Raw genomic sequence first — 18,124 nt, 5'->3', positions numbered from 1 at the left:
AGGTGTTTCAGGCATGTCCCACCGGGAAGAGGCCCCGGGGAAGACCCAGGACACGCTGGAGAGACTATGTCTCTCGGCTGGCCTGGGAACGCCTCGGGATCCCCCCGGAGGAGTTAGAGGAAGTGTCTGGGGAGAAGGAAGTCTGGGAGTCCCTGCTCAGACTGCTGCCCCCGCGACCCGGCCCCGGATAAAGCGGCAGAAGATGGATGGATGGATGGATGGAATACTTTGTGCTTTGAAATCAACTCAAATCCACAAAAACAAAGATTTTGCTGTTTGTTCAAGGTGTTCCAATCCATTTAGTAAAAGTAGAAGCGGGTGCGTTTTAGAGAAACAAAGTGCATGAAACCCTGACATTCCTGGCACATCTGAAAGTGACTTATACAACACTGCAAATTTACACCACCTTAAAACTAGAAAAATACACTTGTTTTAGGGGAAAATATACTTGAATTAAGTGAAATTATCTGCCAGTGGGGTAAGTGAATTTTACTTAGAAAAAAAGTCTTGTTTCAAGAATTCTTGAAACAAGACTTTTTTTCTAAGTGTGTATAACTCTTAAAATAAGCTAAAAACACTTATTCTAAGTAACAATCCAAATTAAATTATCTAAAATTAAGCATAAAACACTAATTGTAAGAAGCAAATTAAGGTAGAATATCTTAAAACTAGAATATAAAGCTTATTATTAGTTTTATTTATTCTTAATTTTAGCAAATAAATCTTAAATTCTTAATTTGCTTATTTTAAGAAAAAGTAAAAGAAACTCAAAATTAGTGTCAATATCTTTATTTTCTAAAATATTGTACACGTTGACAAAATCTTGAACAATCCAGTGCCATAGCTAAGTATAAAATTACATCTGTAATGGACACACAGATTTACTGTTGCAAAAACATTTTGTGGCACAAACATTCACAAAGCAAAGACCTTAAACTTGCTCAACTAAATCTTGCATGTGAACGCTTTTAGAACAAAGCTGCAATTTCAAAAATACAAAAAAACAATGGAGAAAAACAGACACTCTAAAATCCCCTTCCTCCATCTCCAAAATACAGCACTACTATCCAATGAAATCACGCCACTCTGCCAGGGCTTTTTTGTATGAGGAGGTGGTGTCGCTCATGAATGGCATCCTGAAGTACTTCTGTCTGAATGACAGACAGTAAGGTTGCCACACATTTGGGGTACGTCAGATGGAAAGTGTAATAATAAGACATAAGATAAATTACCCCCTCACCAAGCTGTTCTTTATCTAATGTTGCAACTGGTGTATTGCCCACCGCAATGATGCACTTGCAACCATCGAAAAGTAGTACAGGACAGGAGAGAGTTCTCTTTTGTAGAAAAACATGGGGGTCTTCTGAAGGCTATTAAACAGAAAAACAATACATTTTATCTGGGTGTTGTAAATGTCAACTGTTAGTGTGTTCTTAATGCAACTCTATAAAAAGCATTTTACCTTAAGGATGTGCAATAAAGCCTCACTGGCACACCCCATTTTTTTGGGCGGAAGCGCTGAAGAGGGAAAGAGTGCTGGTAGCGCCTTCACCAACGCAATGTGGGCATCAGCTGTAACAAAAAATAAAAATAAAATTCCATACAGTAAATTTGAGGTATAAATAAAGCCACTAATAAAACTTACTTTGTTCCATCATCATAGGTGGCTTCATTGCTTTTTTAGACTCTGGAGCAGAACTCCCCCCATCTCTGTTGAACTTGATCCAGGAATTTATCATTGGATGAGTCCAAAATCCTGCGTAGCTCACCCAAAACCTGAAATGAGAAAAGATTATTTTGGTGCAACAGTAAAATCAAATCTGACTTATTATAACTTACATTATGAAGCTCCTTGAAACATGGATATGCTTCCAAGATTTGGGCAGCTCTGTTCTCCTCTCTGGTGGCATTTGAGTCAATGTATGCCCTTCTGGCCTGAAACTCAAGATCCAATAACTGGGACACCGCATCTTGGTTTGGCTTTGGCTTCCTATACATTTCCTGGAGTGTTTTGTAGTGCCTGACTTGTATCAGCAGACTATCCTCTTCCACTAAAATGGAAAAATCAAAGAACATTTCAGTTAACTATTATTTTAATTTACTATTGAAAGCTGATAGGACTTGTTAAAAATGTAATAAAATGATAAAATATCCTCCACTGCAAGAATTTAGGGCGGAAGTTTGCGCAGTAAATTAGCCAAAGAACTGACTTCAGGTTTTACCTTACTGATATGGTTTGACAAGAATGCATTTTGAGTTATCCCAATATGGTCAAATAATGCTTATCAAGAAAATATTTTTTAACAGATTTTGTGTATGGAGTATGTTACATACTGTAGGGTACTTACATGAATTTGAATTAAAAGCATCATCAGAATTGCTGGCTGGTGAAAGCAGAATGGTTGATGCCCCACTGGTCGATGTCCCACTGGAATCAGCATCAGCATCTGCCTTTTCCTCATTTAATTCTTTGTCACTCAAGAAGTCAATCCGCCTTTTCTTTGGCCGGCCTCTCTCAGGTGTCGGATCCTGCTTTTTAACTGGGGATTTTATATTTTGCAATCTTTTTAGCAGGTAGGCATTAATGCTCCCCTGGAAACAAATTGTAAATTATTTTCATGGTTGCACCAAAAAGAACAACATTTAGTCTAAAAAGCAAAAACATAAAGAATCATACGTACATATTTTGTGCAGTCATCCTTGTCCTGCAGCATTGAGTAGTATTCCACGATTCTTTTAGCCATTGCAGTGACATCGGTTTTGGAGGGATATTGGACCATTTGACCGGGGCTTGCTCTAAGTAGAGACACCATACTTGTAATGGTCTTCCTCACCAGCCTGCATCTTAACTCTTTAGACATGATACACTCTTCCGTGCCAGTGCGGGCCATGTCACAGTAGTTCTTTCGGCACTGCTCCAATTCAGTATCGGTGTAGACCACATATTCCGGTGGACAGGGGAGCTGCAGGGTCTTCAATGGGGTTGTATTGGGAGAAGCAGTGGTCTGAGGGATAATCGAAGCCTGCTTTGCAGAAACAGTATGGTCTTGCTGTGTTACAGAAATAAACAAACAATCAACTGCAAGTACTAAACATAATGCACATTTGTAGAACCAAATGTTTTAACAAAATAATAAATACCTCTGGATTGAATAATGACCACAATTGTTTCCTTCTTCTGAAAGGCTCTGGCCCAAGCAAAAGGTCCCTCAGATCATCACGACTCAGTGTTGAAAGCAAGCTCTCATCAATGTTGGCAGCTAATTACGACAAAAAGACAACATACATTGTTCATACAATGTAGAGCATGTAGACACCAAGACAATATACTTTACGTTACCTTTTAAGATAGATACTGTGACATCATCCAGTTTCTCCATGGCTTTATCACCTGTCAAACAAATTAAATGATTCATGATTATTACTATAGAAAACATTAATGCTAAATTAATTAAATTAAGTTAGTTCAATTACCAAAGTAAACTAACAACTTAAAATAAACCTAAAGATTGGCCACCAAGTAATACAATTTCTGACAAAGTCCAAATATCTAAAATGCTTTTTATTTGAGTCATTAGTTTCAGCTACATGATATAAGCAACGATTTGAAGACTTGATTAGCATGCCAAGAAATAACCCTACCAACGTTTCAAATAAAATGAAAGAGTAAATTTTATTTTCTTTAAACACATTGAAAATTTTACTCCTGTATTATAGCTAATTTATACAAATGTGCTGTGTGGACACTCTGTGGTCCAATGTGGCGCCAACGCAGCTAGCTAAGTGCAATAGTTGCTAAGCTAACTAGCATCTGTAAGCCTTCTACATTAGCCACAATTTATGCTTAAAAATTCTTGTATTGCTGCTCTACCCATGATTTGACCAAAATTGTATCACTTTTCAATTCTTGCAAAGCATTAGTTATTTGACTAATATAAAAGAGAAATACAAAAACCTTACCTCGTGTTCTCAAATCGACCATTTTTTTCTCGACTGACTGATGACGCAAGATGCGCAAGATCGATGCGCAGATCGCTCTGGGTCACAACCATTTGGAAATGACCATGGGGGTGTAACATTGATTTTGTACAAATTCATACCACCTTGCAATTTACGACCTCCAAAAATATACATGCAATTTTTATAATATTATATGGGACGTACAATATATAAAACATGGTAACAATACTGCATTACTAAATAAACTTTATTGAGTGGCCTTCACCAAGTCAAAGTCATCGCTTCCGCTTGATCCCGCCGGAATGTTCCACTGACAAAATGTATTAAATAAACTAAATTAATCTATGTCGTTGTTTCATTTTTTATAAAACATGCTTGATATACATATTTATGTTTTTTTCTGTCGTTTATTTTGTATGCGCTTTCGGGTCACTGTTGTTCATTATTTCCCCTTCTTATTTTAATAATCCCACGGTGTTTGTTGGTATTGTCCAAACCCAGCGCGGCAGATTATTCTCCATTCAAACAAATTTGAGAAGAAGACACGACAGATTTATCTACAAAAGTGATTTTCTGCTTTTGGGATATCATGGCCTGTTGGAGGTGTGTGTCCCTTTTAAGTCATATTAATACTGCACATGGATTTATTATAATATACTGTATTAATACTGCACATGGTCGGAGCCCAGACTTCCGCGTCATTTGTGGAGTGGATGGATGCGCCGAGGAATATCGTGTTTTCAACTCCTTTTATTACCATCTCCGACGCACGCATTCGCATCATTTAGCTACTGGGAACCCTCCAAGAGGATGGCTGACCACCACATCCAACGCAGCTGCCATAGGACGAGAAAACTTTGGTACAGTGGTTTTTTCAGACTGCACCGAAACAAGGTACGGGGCGGAGCAGGTGCGCGCTGTACCCGGAGCGGACACGCCATCTACCGCGTCTGCTTCATCTGCAACGCTGGAGCAACAGGAGCCACCGGGAAGTTTTGTGGAGGTGGAAGATCAATGTCAGAATCAGGTAATGTAACGATTTATGATTTTATGATTACTTTATTCGTGATGCGCAATAAGGAGTACAGTTGTTCCGTTATTTCGAGTCGAGACGCTTTAGTAAATAAATGTCTTTGCGTAACAATTCTCCTGGAGACCCCCAAAACGGGCTATTTGTATGAAATCTAGCCTACATGTTTGCATTGGTACGTATGCTGTGTTTGTCACTGCGCACAGAGTGCTCTGGCCTGCGATGAGCCTCAGATCTGTAAGCGCTCCTGAGGTGAGACAGTCCTTTGCCTTTAGTGGCCTTATTAATGGTCTAGAGAGGTGTACCATCAACACGGTGTTGGTTGGGCGTGCAGTGCATGGTTACCATGGTTACTCAGTGCACATAGAACTTTTTTCCATCTCCTCTTAACGTTGCGTGCGTCAGGTACAGGTTCTTGCATGAACAAATTGACAAAATTAAAATATTGGCTTTGGTTGATTGAGGTTTTACAGAATAGTAATGCTGGACTAACTATAATACTTTTTTCCCGTTCTGTAGAGTGGAAGAGCAACTATGGATCTTGCCAGATGTGCTGCTGCATTTGCTATTGGTGTGCGGGAGCAATGCCACCTATCTCAGGTAAGATTTGTTTTTGTTTTTTTACCAGGCATATTTGGAGTCATGTCAATGTGATGTAAAAACATAAAAACATGGCCATTCTTATATTTTGATACTAGCATGGCAGGTATAAAATGTGGTTATGCATAGTTCCACAGAAATTAAAGTAGAGTCAAGTTCAGAACAAAAGTAGGACAATGTGCAATAGTCAGAATAAATTACCTAGGTAAATATTTTGCACTTACGATCAGATTTTTACACACGCAGGTAAAAAATCTGGTTTTAATAATTCAAATTGTATATCTTGCCAATACATCTATAGCTGCTGCTAGTTAATTTTTTTAGTTCATTTGTTTGGCCTATATTGGTGAAAAGATAAAGAACACGCTTTATCATTTTTTTACTAAACAAAGAGTATATTATTAAAATGTATTAATTCATTTGATGAAGGATATTTTGTTGTCTACCTTGTTATGTTTTGTTTTTTTATTGAGATGTTATGTTTGTTTTTTAACATTATTTTTTTCCATGATTGTATGTTTTTCAGAGAAGCGTTAACAGCATTGTCTCAGGCGTCCAGCAGTATCAAGTGGCACTTCTGAGTTCCCTAAGAGAGAACATCAGGACTGTCTTTGAAAGACATTCCAACATTGAACATTTACAAGAAGAGGTTCTATCAACACTGGATCACTTTCAAGATCCTTTTGCCGTATTTTCCACAGCGAATATGCAGCAGTAAATAAATTACTAATGTTTTATTACACTTTAGGCAACATAGACCCAAAGTTTAGGTCAAAGCTTGCATCAATCCGACTCCTTGCAATAGCGAAGGCAAAGGACATTGATGAGTGCAGGGTAGATGTTATATTAACTAGAATAGACCAGGATTTGAAGTTGCTGTACAATGGAATTAATATTGATACTGTGAATGGGCAATTTCACCTAACTGGTGCAGTTGACGCTGTGTGCGGTGACACACTTGCCCAGCATGAGCTTGCAGGTTTTAAGGAAGGAGTTGGTTTTGCATACAGCAAATGTCGTCATTGTGAGTGTATGTTTGATGAAATGCAAACAAACTTTAATGAAAGGAGCTTCACTAAAAGGACAATGGACCGACACATTAGGCAGTGCATCGAAATCGAAAGGGCTAGCACTGAATTCTTAAAATCCTCCCTCAAAACTACTTATGGCATAAACCGACAAAGCAAGTTGGTTGATTTTCCAGGTTTTAATCTAATAGAGCAAATGCCACAGGATATTATGCACATTATTCTTGAAGGTGTAGCACCTATGGAAATTAAGTGTGTGTTGAAATACCTTATTCTCTCTGGAAAGTTGGAGTTGGACATGTTTAATGCAGCGATGCAGACATTTCCTTTTTCTTCAGTAGACGTGCGTGATAAGCCCTCTCCAATAAGTGTTGCTACATTAGCCTCAAATGACAATAAACTCAAACAATCATCTGGGCAAATGCTGATATTGATAAAGATTTTGCCATTCCTCTTGGACAGTGTAGAGAAAAATCCCCATGTCCGTTTTATTTTGGATTTAATTGAAATTGTTAAAATACTTTTTGCCCCTGTTGTGTCTGTACAAACTGTGTTAAAACTGAAACAAATGATAGAAGATCATCTCAAGCTATTTAGACAACTCTTCCCAGAAAATAATATAATCCCAAAGCAACATTACATGCTGCATCTACCTTCTCAGATGATGTCTCTGGGACCTGTTATAAGGCATATGTGCATGAGATTTGAGTCTAAACACTGTTTCTTTAAACAATGGTCTTCCAAACTGAACTTTAAGAATGTGTGTAAGTCCCTTGTAAATCACAATCAGTTATTGGAATGTTGTCAAAATGAAGCAGGCACCGAGCACCCGATTTTTTTACATGAGAAAGAATTGGGTCCTGTTTCAGAAGTTGCTAATATTGAACATGTCAGAACAAAAGTTAGAGATTTCTTAGGGATGGACAATGTACAACATGCAGTGAGGGTGAAGTGGCTTGTTCTGTATGGTAACAAATACATTTGTGATAGGTCTCTGATAATCATCTCTGCAAATGGTTCAATTCCCACCTTTGGGCTTGTAAAAAATATTTTCATTGTTAACTGTGCGTTATATTGCTTTGAATACCAGGTTTATGAAACAATGGGTTTAAACAGAGATTTTCTTGCATATGAAATTGCTGTACCTAACCTTGCGCAAGCAACAGAACTGACAGATGTTGAAAAACTTCTTGACTATACATCATATTATCCAATCAATTTCAACAACTGTGTGTACGTTATGACAAAATATAACCTTGAAGATGTCATTGTAGTAAAAACTAAAGATGATTTGGATATTGTAAGGGTTCTGTTTATTACTTTATTTGTAGTGGTTTTGAAATTATGTGCCTAAGCATTCAATAAATGCATATTAAAATGGTATGGATGTCAAATTCTTATTTTTAGGAAAAACAAGTTATTGTACCTAAAATATTCTTGTTTTAAGAAAGGCTCCTATTTTTAACGTCTGAAAACTTGTTCTGCTTGTTTTGCATGTATTCTTACTAGATTATAGATTTAAAAACTAAATAAGAAAAAATATATATATTTTCTTGAAATAAGCTTAATAATCTTACACATTTAGCGTTTAATGAGTGAAAAATTCTCAAAACAAGATAAGTAAGCTTTTTTATCTAGATTTAAGTGAATTAATCTTGGTTAGTTTTATGAAATTTGCAGTGAAGGAAGTTTAAATGTCTGTATTGTATTCAGTTTATTCTCTCACAAAACAGCAGATTGTAACGCATAAGTGTGTGAATTATGAATGTTCTGTCCATTACAGTGGAGTCGATCTTCTGGTCATAGACCTGTTCATGACGCTTTGAAACTGATTTTGTTTTTTTTCCTGCAGCATCTCTGGAGCTTGGAGCCTCGCCTTTGCTGAAATTATGCCTCCTTTACCTCATGTCAGGTATGGACTTGGACAGTGACAGTCCGGGGCTTTTAAATATCTGGAACCAGAGGCTAAGGGAAGGAAAACCACTGGCCCTAAACATTTATGGGGGTTGAGCTTAGGGCTATGTGATAAAATGTGAATATATGATTATATTTCTGTGATGTATTTTATCTGAATAATAGTGATATTTTATCTGCATCATTAGTCTAAGAGAAGAACGGGTGTGTGACAAACTGCATTTGTGAAGGGGTCGTAAAGATGGTCCAAAGGATGTTTACCCTAGGGGGGGTGATAACCCAGAGGAGTCTGGGTAATGTTTACCCAAGGCTTGATCTCTACGGAAAAATACCAAGTGCCTTGATGTGAGGCTGACCAATGAGAAATGTGACCCGCCTATTCCAGAATATCTAATAAAACCAACCAGCATGAGAAAAAACAGGGTGAGACGCGGGGGTGAGACGCAGGAGGGTCAGCCAGGCTCCTTACAACGGCCTGGCTGACACAGTCCCCGCGTTTTCTCCCATGCATGCCACACAAATGTCTGATGTTTCTGTGTCGTTTCATATTCTAAGTTGAATTGTGTTCTCGATGTGTTACGGAATAGCATCGGTGTATGTCTAATTCCATGACAGGCTAACAACTCAGAAAAACAAATTGGCTGTAAATGGCCACAGAGATAATTATGTTAACTTGATTTAGTTATTCCTAGTGTCTGAAAATCACGTGTGCCTTTCCTCCTCTAGAATCCTATAGGTTTTTCAAAACCAATCTAAATTCAAGTCAACATTAGAGATATTTGTCTTTGCGGTGCTGCTTTGCACTGCTCCTGCCACATCCAATGCAACATGGGTCAAATGTCTGATGTCACATTAATCTCAACTCTGTCTGACATATTCCCATGTTTGTTGTTGTTTGGTGCAGGCAGCTTGTAGGACTGTTTTCTTTCTTCTGCCTGATCCTGTTTGGGATCACCATCATGCTCATGAGGTGAGGATGTTTTAAATCTAAATGTGTAAAACTGTTGTAATTATCCTTTTTTTCCCCTCTCTTCAGCAAACAGATGTTTTTCCATTCTGTAACTGCAGAAGCCCCCAAAGTGATCACAATGACAGATCTGGACGACATGCTCAACTATGAGTAAGAATCAATGTTTTCCATCACAACTCATTATTCACTACCCAAAATACAAATACATTTTAAATGTAAACAGTTTTGCTACACTGTAGTTCACATGTAAATAAAATATTATCTATTAATATTACCCCACCAGTTGTTAAGAAAAAACGAAATAAAACAAGAACTACAATAAATAATAATTAGAACAATAAAAATATAAAATAATGCAACAATGATGAAGGTGCATACTAATTTGTCAAGAGGTCTACTAAATAAGTACAAATATATTGCTCCACGAACAGATTATTTAGGTTGAATTGAGAAAAACATACATTGAAACCAGTTAGAAATGTCATGAATTGTTTTAATTTCAGAACCTAGAGTTGAAATAACCAATACACCACAGAACAGTAAAGTACAACAAGTACAAATGTGAAGGTGCTTGAAAAACACTTGAATTTCACCTCCAGGGCCCGGCCTGCAGTTCAGACCAAGACGGACTGGAAGGCACCGATCATGTGGGAGGGGATGTGGGAGCCGGTGATCTACGACCGGGCCCACACCGAGAACCAGAGCTCTGTGGCCCTCACTGTGTTCGCCGTCGGAAGGTAACGTGTGCTGGGCAATATCTTACTTAATGTCATGAACATAAGAGAGTTTTAATCGGGCCTATTCAACACAATTATGTCCATGCTTTCCTCCAGAGTCCGAACTGTCAGTAAAAGCATGTGGTTTGGGTCCATGACTCTGCTGATGCCGTCCTATACTCACCGACCAACACTCGCCTATTCATGAGTTTCAAGCAAATGATGAGTTTTTGGCAGTGTTGGGAAAGTTCACTTTCTACATGAACTAGTTCAGTTCATAGTTCATCATTCAAAAAATGAACAAGTTCAGTTATTTTTTTTCAATATTATGCTATAATTTTTCTAAATTATTTCCACAGCCCAAATACAACCACAGCAGCAATTATTTTATTAGTTTAATGCTGAAACTATGTGTCAGATTTCATCTTCATATCCAATTTTGAATTGAGTCACATTGAAGGGACAGCCTTTCCCAGAGGCAAAGTTTGCACAGAAATGCAGATTGTTCCCATTCTCACCAACCTTATCATAAAACTCACTTTACTGGTCGTAGGGCTGTCCTTGCTGCTCTGTTGCTGTCGCGTCCATGCTGCTTTTTGTTTTGATGCGCAGTGCGGTGCAACACTTGAAATCTGTCTGTCTCCACGATCTATCGCCTCTACAACTTCGGAGCTCTCACACTTGCCAGACATAGGCTCTTTTTGGGAAACTTAACGGTGTGTTTTTCGACACCTTATTGAACAAAAATAAAAAGAACGAACATGCCGTTTCCAGACACCAGAATGAACGCGTTCAGTTTCGTTCATCAGCAGTAATACAGTGCGTTCAGTTCACGTTCACCAAAATTATGAAGGCACAGGCACAACACTGGGTTTCAAGTCTTTTTCCAGTGCTCCTCGGAGGTGTCACCTATTTCCAGCAGCGCATTGTTGTTATATTTGGCCAATCAGCTACGAGCCATATGGCTACTTAAATCACCGTCATACGCAGTGGTAGCTTGTAGATAGAGTACGGATTACATCCACAAAAAAGACTAAATGAAAAATAAAAAGATCCACGAAAAGAAAGTGCCTGGCGTAAGTACTCACAAGATCCCTGCATGCATGCATGCTAAAATGATATGCACATCGAAAACTAGCTCAGTAGGTGTTCCTAGGTTGTTCCTGTGTTAGCCGCGGGCTAAGTTGGAAGCTAAGCTAGACTAGCGCCATGTTATCGGCTTATTTTTCGGTGTTCTGTACAAATGATATAATTATGTAGTATTTCTTGACCCGTGGGTTGTGTGGGTCGTGCTTTATGTGTGTTTTATGGTGGTTTGGTGTTTGCTTTCGTGGCTAAACCGGCTTTTGCCTCCGGGCTCCGGGGCCCGGAGCTAGCTGTTAGCTCCGGGGCTAACAGCTAGCTGCTGAATAGCTGAATAAAAAATACATTTAAATTAAAAGGGTGGGCAAATTTAAAAATAAAAGTGATAACTATAATTATGTAGATAATGTAGAGAGGTGGTTGTAGGGCAGGATCCAAGAAAATTATTTAGAATAAAATTGTATTTTTGAATTCAACTCGACTTCTGGATCGTAGAGATGTGATTTGATAACATGAAAATAAAATTTAACTTAACTCTGTTTTTTGCGATTAGTTGTAATAAACATTTCTTAAATCTAAGGTTGTTCTGAATGCACCAAAAACCAGTCAGCGTGACAGTGTGAGGAGGGGAGGGCTTATCTCAATGAGATGCAAATGAGCACATTGTCCTACCTTGTGAGCCCAGGTCAGGAATGTTTGAGCACAGTTTTCTCAGTAAAAGTTTTTCAGAGGGGTAAACATTCAAATGACCACAACTTTATCAGATTATCAGATGTACATAAGTGAGACATCATTGGATAGCTTTGAAAGTACACTTTCAAAATCTGAATAACTCAAATAACTGCCTCGTTTTAAGACGGCTGGTCACATTATATCCCAACTGTGCGGTACTGCAGCTCCACAAGCCCGTGGTGCTCTGATGTAAAACAAACCTATGCACACAAACTCTTGAACAGTGACTTTGTACAAAGTTTAGAAGGGTGAAAAGGCATGAGTGGAGGGAGCAGATTTATGGTGAAAATGGTCAGAGACTTTGTGACGTCTAAAAGGCCCGCATTATAAAGATCAACATCTATTGTGGGCTCATTCTCATTATTCTTGTTAATTAATGACTTTATTCTCGTAGTGCCCCGTATTTTTTCTTTTTTTTTGGGGGGGGGGGGCCTTATACTCCGTTGTATCTAACAACTAAAACACACTTATTTACAGTGCACTATTCTTAGGTTTGTGCACCTTTTCCCCTGTTTTTGTATTCATATTTTCCTGTTCTCTTTCTTAGATTAGTTCTTATATTTATTCCTGTTCTTTGGTAGGTATTGTTTAATCTTAAATTTTTCACAGTTTTTTCATAAGTTGGCTCCCGGCTTCGTTTTGCGCGCCCTGGAGCCTTTAAATGGAGCGCCCGGCAGCACGCTCGCTCTCTCGCTGCTCGCTGCCCCATTTGGTGCGTCACATTACGCACATTTCTCGCCCCGTTCAGTTGCTCCCTGCAGGCTTGCATGGTCTGGTAGCTTTTTGTTAGCTTTAGCATTTGTGTTTGGCCTGGTGGGACTGGTGTCACCCCTGCTACCTTAAGACACTTCAGTGACATTTTTAACACCTCCCTGGAGTCATTCCATGTCCCAGCCTGCTTCAAGTCGTCTATCATCGTCCCTGTCCCCAAGAAGCCCCGGATCACTGGACTTAATGACTACAGACCTGTGGCACTGACGTCTGTAGTCATGAAGTCATTTGAGCGCCTGGTCCTCCCCCACCTCAAGTCCCACACCTCCCCCCTGCAGTTCGCCTATAGAGTCAACAGGTCTGTGGACGACGCCATCAACCTGGCACTCCACTTCACCCTGCAGCATCTGGGCCCCCCATGAACCTATGCCCCCCGTGAACCTATGCCAGGATCCTGTTTGTGGACTTCAGCTCTGCATTCATCACCATCCTCCCGGCTCTGCTCCAGGACAAGCTCTCCCAGCTCATCGTGCCTGACTCCACCTGCAGGTGGATCACCGACTTCCTGACGGATCGGAGGCAGTGCGTGCGACTAGGGAAGAATGTCTCAGACATGGGGACTATCAGCACAGGAGCTCCACAGGGCTGTGTACTTTCTCCCCTGCTCTTCTCCCTGTACACAAACTGCTGCAACTCCAGCCACGACTCTGTTAAACGAATCAAGTTTGCGGACGACACCGCCCTCATCGGGCTCATCTCGGACGGGGATGAGTCTGCAGGACTATGAGTTTACAGGAGGGAGGTGGACCGGCTGGTGTTCTGGTGCAGCGGTAACAACCTGGAGCTCAACGCCCAGAAAACAGTGGAGATGATTGTGGACTTCAGGAAAGTCACAGCCCCCCCTCACCATCTCGGGCTCCCCCATCTCCACTGTGGACTCCCTCCACTTTCTCGATATCACCATCACCCGGGACCTCGATCTGAGGGATCTGATGGTGGGGGCCCACCATCAGATCCCTCACCGGGAAGGCCCAGCAGAGGATGTCCTTCCTGCGGCAGCTGAAAAGGCAAAGCTGCCAGCGGATATGATGGTGCAGTTCTACACGGCCATCATCGAGGCCATCCTTACCTCCTCCATCACCGTGTGGTACGCTGGAGCCACAGCCAGGGACAAACAATGCATTGCTGTGAGAAGATGATCGGCCGCAAACTTCCATCTCTGCAAGACCTGTGCGTCTCCAGGGCTCTAGGACGTGCAGGTCGGATCACACAGATCCTTTCTCACCCTGGACACAAACTATTTGAGCCGCTCCCCTCAGGCAGGAGGCTACGGTATATCCGGACCAGAACCTCCCGCCACAAGAACAGTTTCTTTTTTTCTTCTGCTGTTATACTCATGAACACCACCTAAGCACTTTGCACTCACTGCATTGTTCACTTTTATTGCACTACATACTTTATTTTATTTACATATCATGTCTATTTTTAACTCTACTTATTTATTGTCCATTGTTTTTGTATTAATTGTTCAGTGTTTGATGTTTGTGTTGAATCCTGTTCATTGACAAATGGCAATAAACTTTATTCTGTTTCCGTTTTCCTTTGCGGTTTTCAATTAAAGGTGTCGACGCCGGCTCCTAGGGCCCTGTACAGGGTGTTCTTTTTTTGTAAGTGTTCTTTCTTCCTCTTTATCTCTTGATTCAGTAAAGAAGAAAGTGAAACCAGATGTTAAAATAAACTCTTTGAACTCTTAATTTGATCTCCTGTGTCCTTTATAAGTATGTATCCCTTGTTTTCGTTCATATAAATATTCACACAGCTTTTTCCACATTTTGTTATGTTACAGCCTTATTCCCAAATGTATCAATTATCAATTATTACAAATAATACCCTATAATGATAATGTGAAAGACGGTTGTTTGGATTCTTTGCAAATGTATAAAGCTTTTTTTTTTTAAAACACCAAAGTATTCACAGCCTTTGCTCAATAATTTGTTTTAAGCACCTTTGGCACTAAGTACAGCATATTTTTGAGTTTAATGCTACAAACTGGCTTCACCTGTTTTTTTGGCAGTTTCTCCCATTCTTCTTTGCAGAACCTCTCAAGCTCCAGCAGGTTGGATGGGGAGCATCGGTTCAAAGACATTTTCAGATTTCTCCAGAGATGTTGTCCTGAAGCCTAAGAGCCTCTGGAGCAGGTTTTCATCAAGGAGGCCTGTAACTGCTGCAGTCATCTTTCTGTTGATCCTGACTAGTCTCCCAGTTCCTGCTATAATAAATAAGAATAAAAAAAATTAAATAGCTGGCATAAGACAAATAATACTAATAATAATGGTAAAGTAAACACTCTTATTTACATCAGTTGTATGCCCATGAATGACATTAATTGCGTGTGAGTATGACAGTAATTGCACATGAATATGTCGGTATTGCACATGGTTTATTCAGTATTGCACATGAATATGATGGTATTGCACATGATTAAATCGGTATTGCACATGTTCAGGGCAGTGTTTGTTTTAGAGTCTGACAGCAGCAGGAAGGAAAGACCTGCGAAACCTTTCCTTCACACAGCGAGGGTGGATCAGTCTCTCACTGAAGCTGCTCTCCAGAGCGGACAGAGTGTCCTGCAGGGGGTGAGACTCATGGTCCAGCATAGATGTGAGTTTAGCCAGGACCCTTCTGTCCCCACCTCCTGCACCAAGTCCAGAGCGCAGCCCAGGACGGAGCTGGACTTCTTAATGACAAATGAAAAACATCTCCACAGCATGATGCTGCCACCACCACGCTTCACTGTTGGGATGGTAATGGTCTGGTGATGAGCGGAGCCTGGTTTCCTCCAGACATAAAACTCGGCCTCTCCCTCGATTGCTCAGTTTGGCCGGGCTCAGCTCCATTTACAGATGATGGAGGTCATTGCCCTCACAAATGGTTCTGTCCCTTCCCCAGATCTGTGGCTTGATAAAATCCTGTCCGAGGTCTACAGACAATTCCTTGGACTTCCTGTCTTGGGTTTGTGCTCTGACACTGTTAACTGTGGGACCTTCTATAGAGGTCATTCACGTGATGTCACACGACCGCCCCTCACCCTCCTCCAGGCTCCCCCAGGCCCTTTTGGCCATGTTGTCCGTCCTCAGTACGCAGGTGACCGAACCCTGGGCATGCAGCCTCATGCACCGCTGCCTGCGCTGTAGCTTCGGTATAAACGCTGTAGAATTAACATCAGTTTTATTTAGGCGTAGACCCTTTGTTCAAAATTGGGACTTGTGAACCGTCAGACCAGTGGGCTTGGAGATATCTGGAAGAGTCGGTGATTTAGGCATAAAATATGTATCTAAGTTGATTGATTGCAGCTTTTCTAAATATCGACCTCTGTAGCTCATCCAAGGAGTTTCTGGAATCTTAAAGCACTGGGGGCTCCATAATTTACGTTTGAGATCACTTTCCACACTATCAGTGCAAAGGAACGCAACTTTGGACGGACAAGGGGGCGGCAACGTATGCGATCACGTGGTTTTGTGACGTCGGTGAATGAGCTCTATAGCTGTGGCATAGTTTCAATAAGCTTCTGCAATATAAACATATACATTTCCCTCCAGCGTGTCATTATTCCTCGCACAGATCATCAGTGTATCCTTATTACTCACACAGATCTTTTGTCCTTATTCCTCACACAGATCTTCAGTGTGTCATTATTCTTCACACAGATCTTCAGCGTGTCATTGTTCCTCACACAGATCTTCAGTGTGTCATTGATCCTCACACAAATCTTCAGTGTGTCATTGTTCCTCACACAGATCTTCAGTGTGTCATTGTTCCTCACACAGATCTTGTATTAATGAGTGTCCACTGCACAAAGCCTTCTCCAGCTCGTCCCAAACACTCTCACTGGGGTTAAGATCTGTTGTAGATTAGTTTCTACTTTTCCTTAGATGTTTTCTCTGCTCAATGCCAATTACTTGACCATTCTAAAACACAGTGACATCTTCTCCATGACCGCGGGACTTGTCTTTCCGCATGGTTGTTTGGGCTTAAACACTGTGTTGCAGCTGAAAGATCATCACCTGCAGCGGTGTATATTGTATATATTTTGTGCTGAAGTTGATTTAACCATTTGTATAAACTCCTTTGCAGGTATCTTGAGGCCTACCTGGAGAACTTCCTTGTCTCTGCAGAGGAGCACTTTATGATCGGATTACCAGTCACGTTCTACGTTTTCACCGACCAAATCGACAAAGTCCCCATGATAAACCTGGGCCCTCAGCGCAACATCCGCACTATCCAAGTGGAACGACATTCGCGGTGGCAGGACATTTCTATGATGCGAATGAAAGTTATATCCAAAGTCATCGTTTCAGAGATACAATACTTGTTTCCTTATGTCTTTTGTTTTGACGTGGACCAAATATTCACCGGGCGTTTTGGATCAGAAGCTTTAGGTGAATCCGTCGCCCTTCTACATGCCCATTACTACAAGCTGCCGAAAGATCGATTCACTTATGATCGCAATCCAAAGTCCAAAGCCTACATGGAGGCCGGGGATTACTACTACCACGCAGCAATTTTCGGAGGAACTTGGGAAAATGTGAAAATGATAGCTGACGGATGCCTAGAAAGCATCATGGAGGATAAGAAGAACAATGTAGAGGCGCTATGGCACGACGAAAGCCATTTGAACAAGTATTTTTGGCTTCATAAACCTTCCAAGCTGCTGTCGCCAGAGTACTGCTGGGACATGCAGCTGAACCGGAAAGATATCGTTGTAACACGCTTAATTTGGGCACCGAAGGATTATGACAAACTGCGGCCTCAATAAAGATGGTAAAATAACAGCTCAAAAACACTACAGTTTTGTGTGTTGAATGAACAAGGTCGAATGAAGAAGAGCGGGTGTCGCCACCTACTTTGCCTCTATTTTTAATTAAACATGTCAAACATGTTAAAATACAGGTGTTTTACTGTTATATAGGATCGCCTCTCCATAGATCTGTTCTGCGAAGGTCTTGTGGCTTCACCTGCTCGTCTCAATGGGGGTATTCCACTTTTTATTCCATATTGCAAAACAATGCAGGCAATGCACAATCTCCATAGAGACAAGCAGGTGGCAAACCCTCCACCAGAATTGTTTTTAAATCATTTGAATTCAGAATATTGATCTTGAGTTGAGCTGTGTTGTGGTTTGATGTGTTTGTGTGTGAAAAGATGAGTAGGTTTTTTAGTCAAGCTAACACGTTCCTTTGGCTCTCACAAACACGCCCTTATTGCACATAATGAAGCTTTAGAGCAGCTTTTTGAGAAAAGAAGTAAAGCAGGGTGGCCCATCATTGCTCATCCCAAAACGACCAATCAGCTTCTTAACTTTGGGTTTGCGTGAGATAAT

The 18,124-nt window shown here is 40.6% G+C and overlaps 2 protein-coding genes across 2 annotated transcripts; one reads left to right on the top strand and one right to left on the bottom strand.

Moving 5' to 3' along the window:
* Positions 1-1,680: 1,680 nt before the first annotated feature.
* On the bottom strand, positions 1,681-3,402 carry LOC140381510 (uncharacterized). Its single transcript, XM_072465580.1, has 6 exons — positions 3,341-3,402; positions 3,142-3,260; positions 2,682-3,050; positions 2,349-2,592; positions 1,840-2,051; positions 1,681-1,776 (listed from the first exon to the last, which is right to left on the bottom strand). The coding sequence occupies exons 1-6, from the start codon at positions 3,378-3,380 to the stop codon at positions 1,681-1,683; spliced, it is 1,080 nt and encodes a 359-aa protein (XP_072321681.1). The 5' UTR covers positions 3,381-3,402.
* A 6,162-nt stretch (positions 3,403-9,564) lies between these two features.
* On the top strand, positions 9,565-17,570 carry LOC140381235 (N-acetyllactosaminide alpha-1,3-galactosyltransferase-like). Its single transcript, XM_072465271.1, has 3 exons — positions 9,565-9,652; positions 10,102-10,239; positions 16,879-17,570. Exons 1-3 carry the CDS (start codon positions 9,576-9,578, stop codon positions 17,558-17,560), a joined length of 897 nt encoding a protein of 298 aa, XP_072321372.1. The 5' UTR covers positions 9,565-9,575; the 3' UTR covers positions 17,561-17,570.
* The last annotated feature ends 554 nt before the right edge of the window (positions 17,571-18,124 follow it).

This window comes from Eucyclogobius newberryi, unplaced genomic scaffold (assembly GCF_026437365.1).
Source record: "Eucyclogobius newberryi isolate DKJ021-1_F unplaced genomic scaffold, fEucNew1.0.hap1 SCAF_5, whole genome shotgun sequence".
Lineage (NCBI taxonomy): Eukaryota > Metazoa > Chordata > Actinopteri > Gobiiformes > Gobiidae > Eucyclogobius > Eucyclogobius newberryi.
Note: the sequence above shows the minus strand (reverse complement) of the source record. Positions and strands in the feature narration are given on the sequence as shown.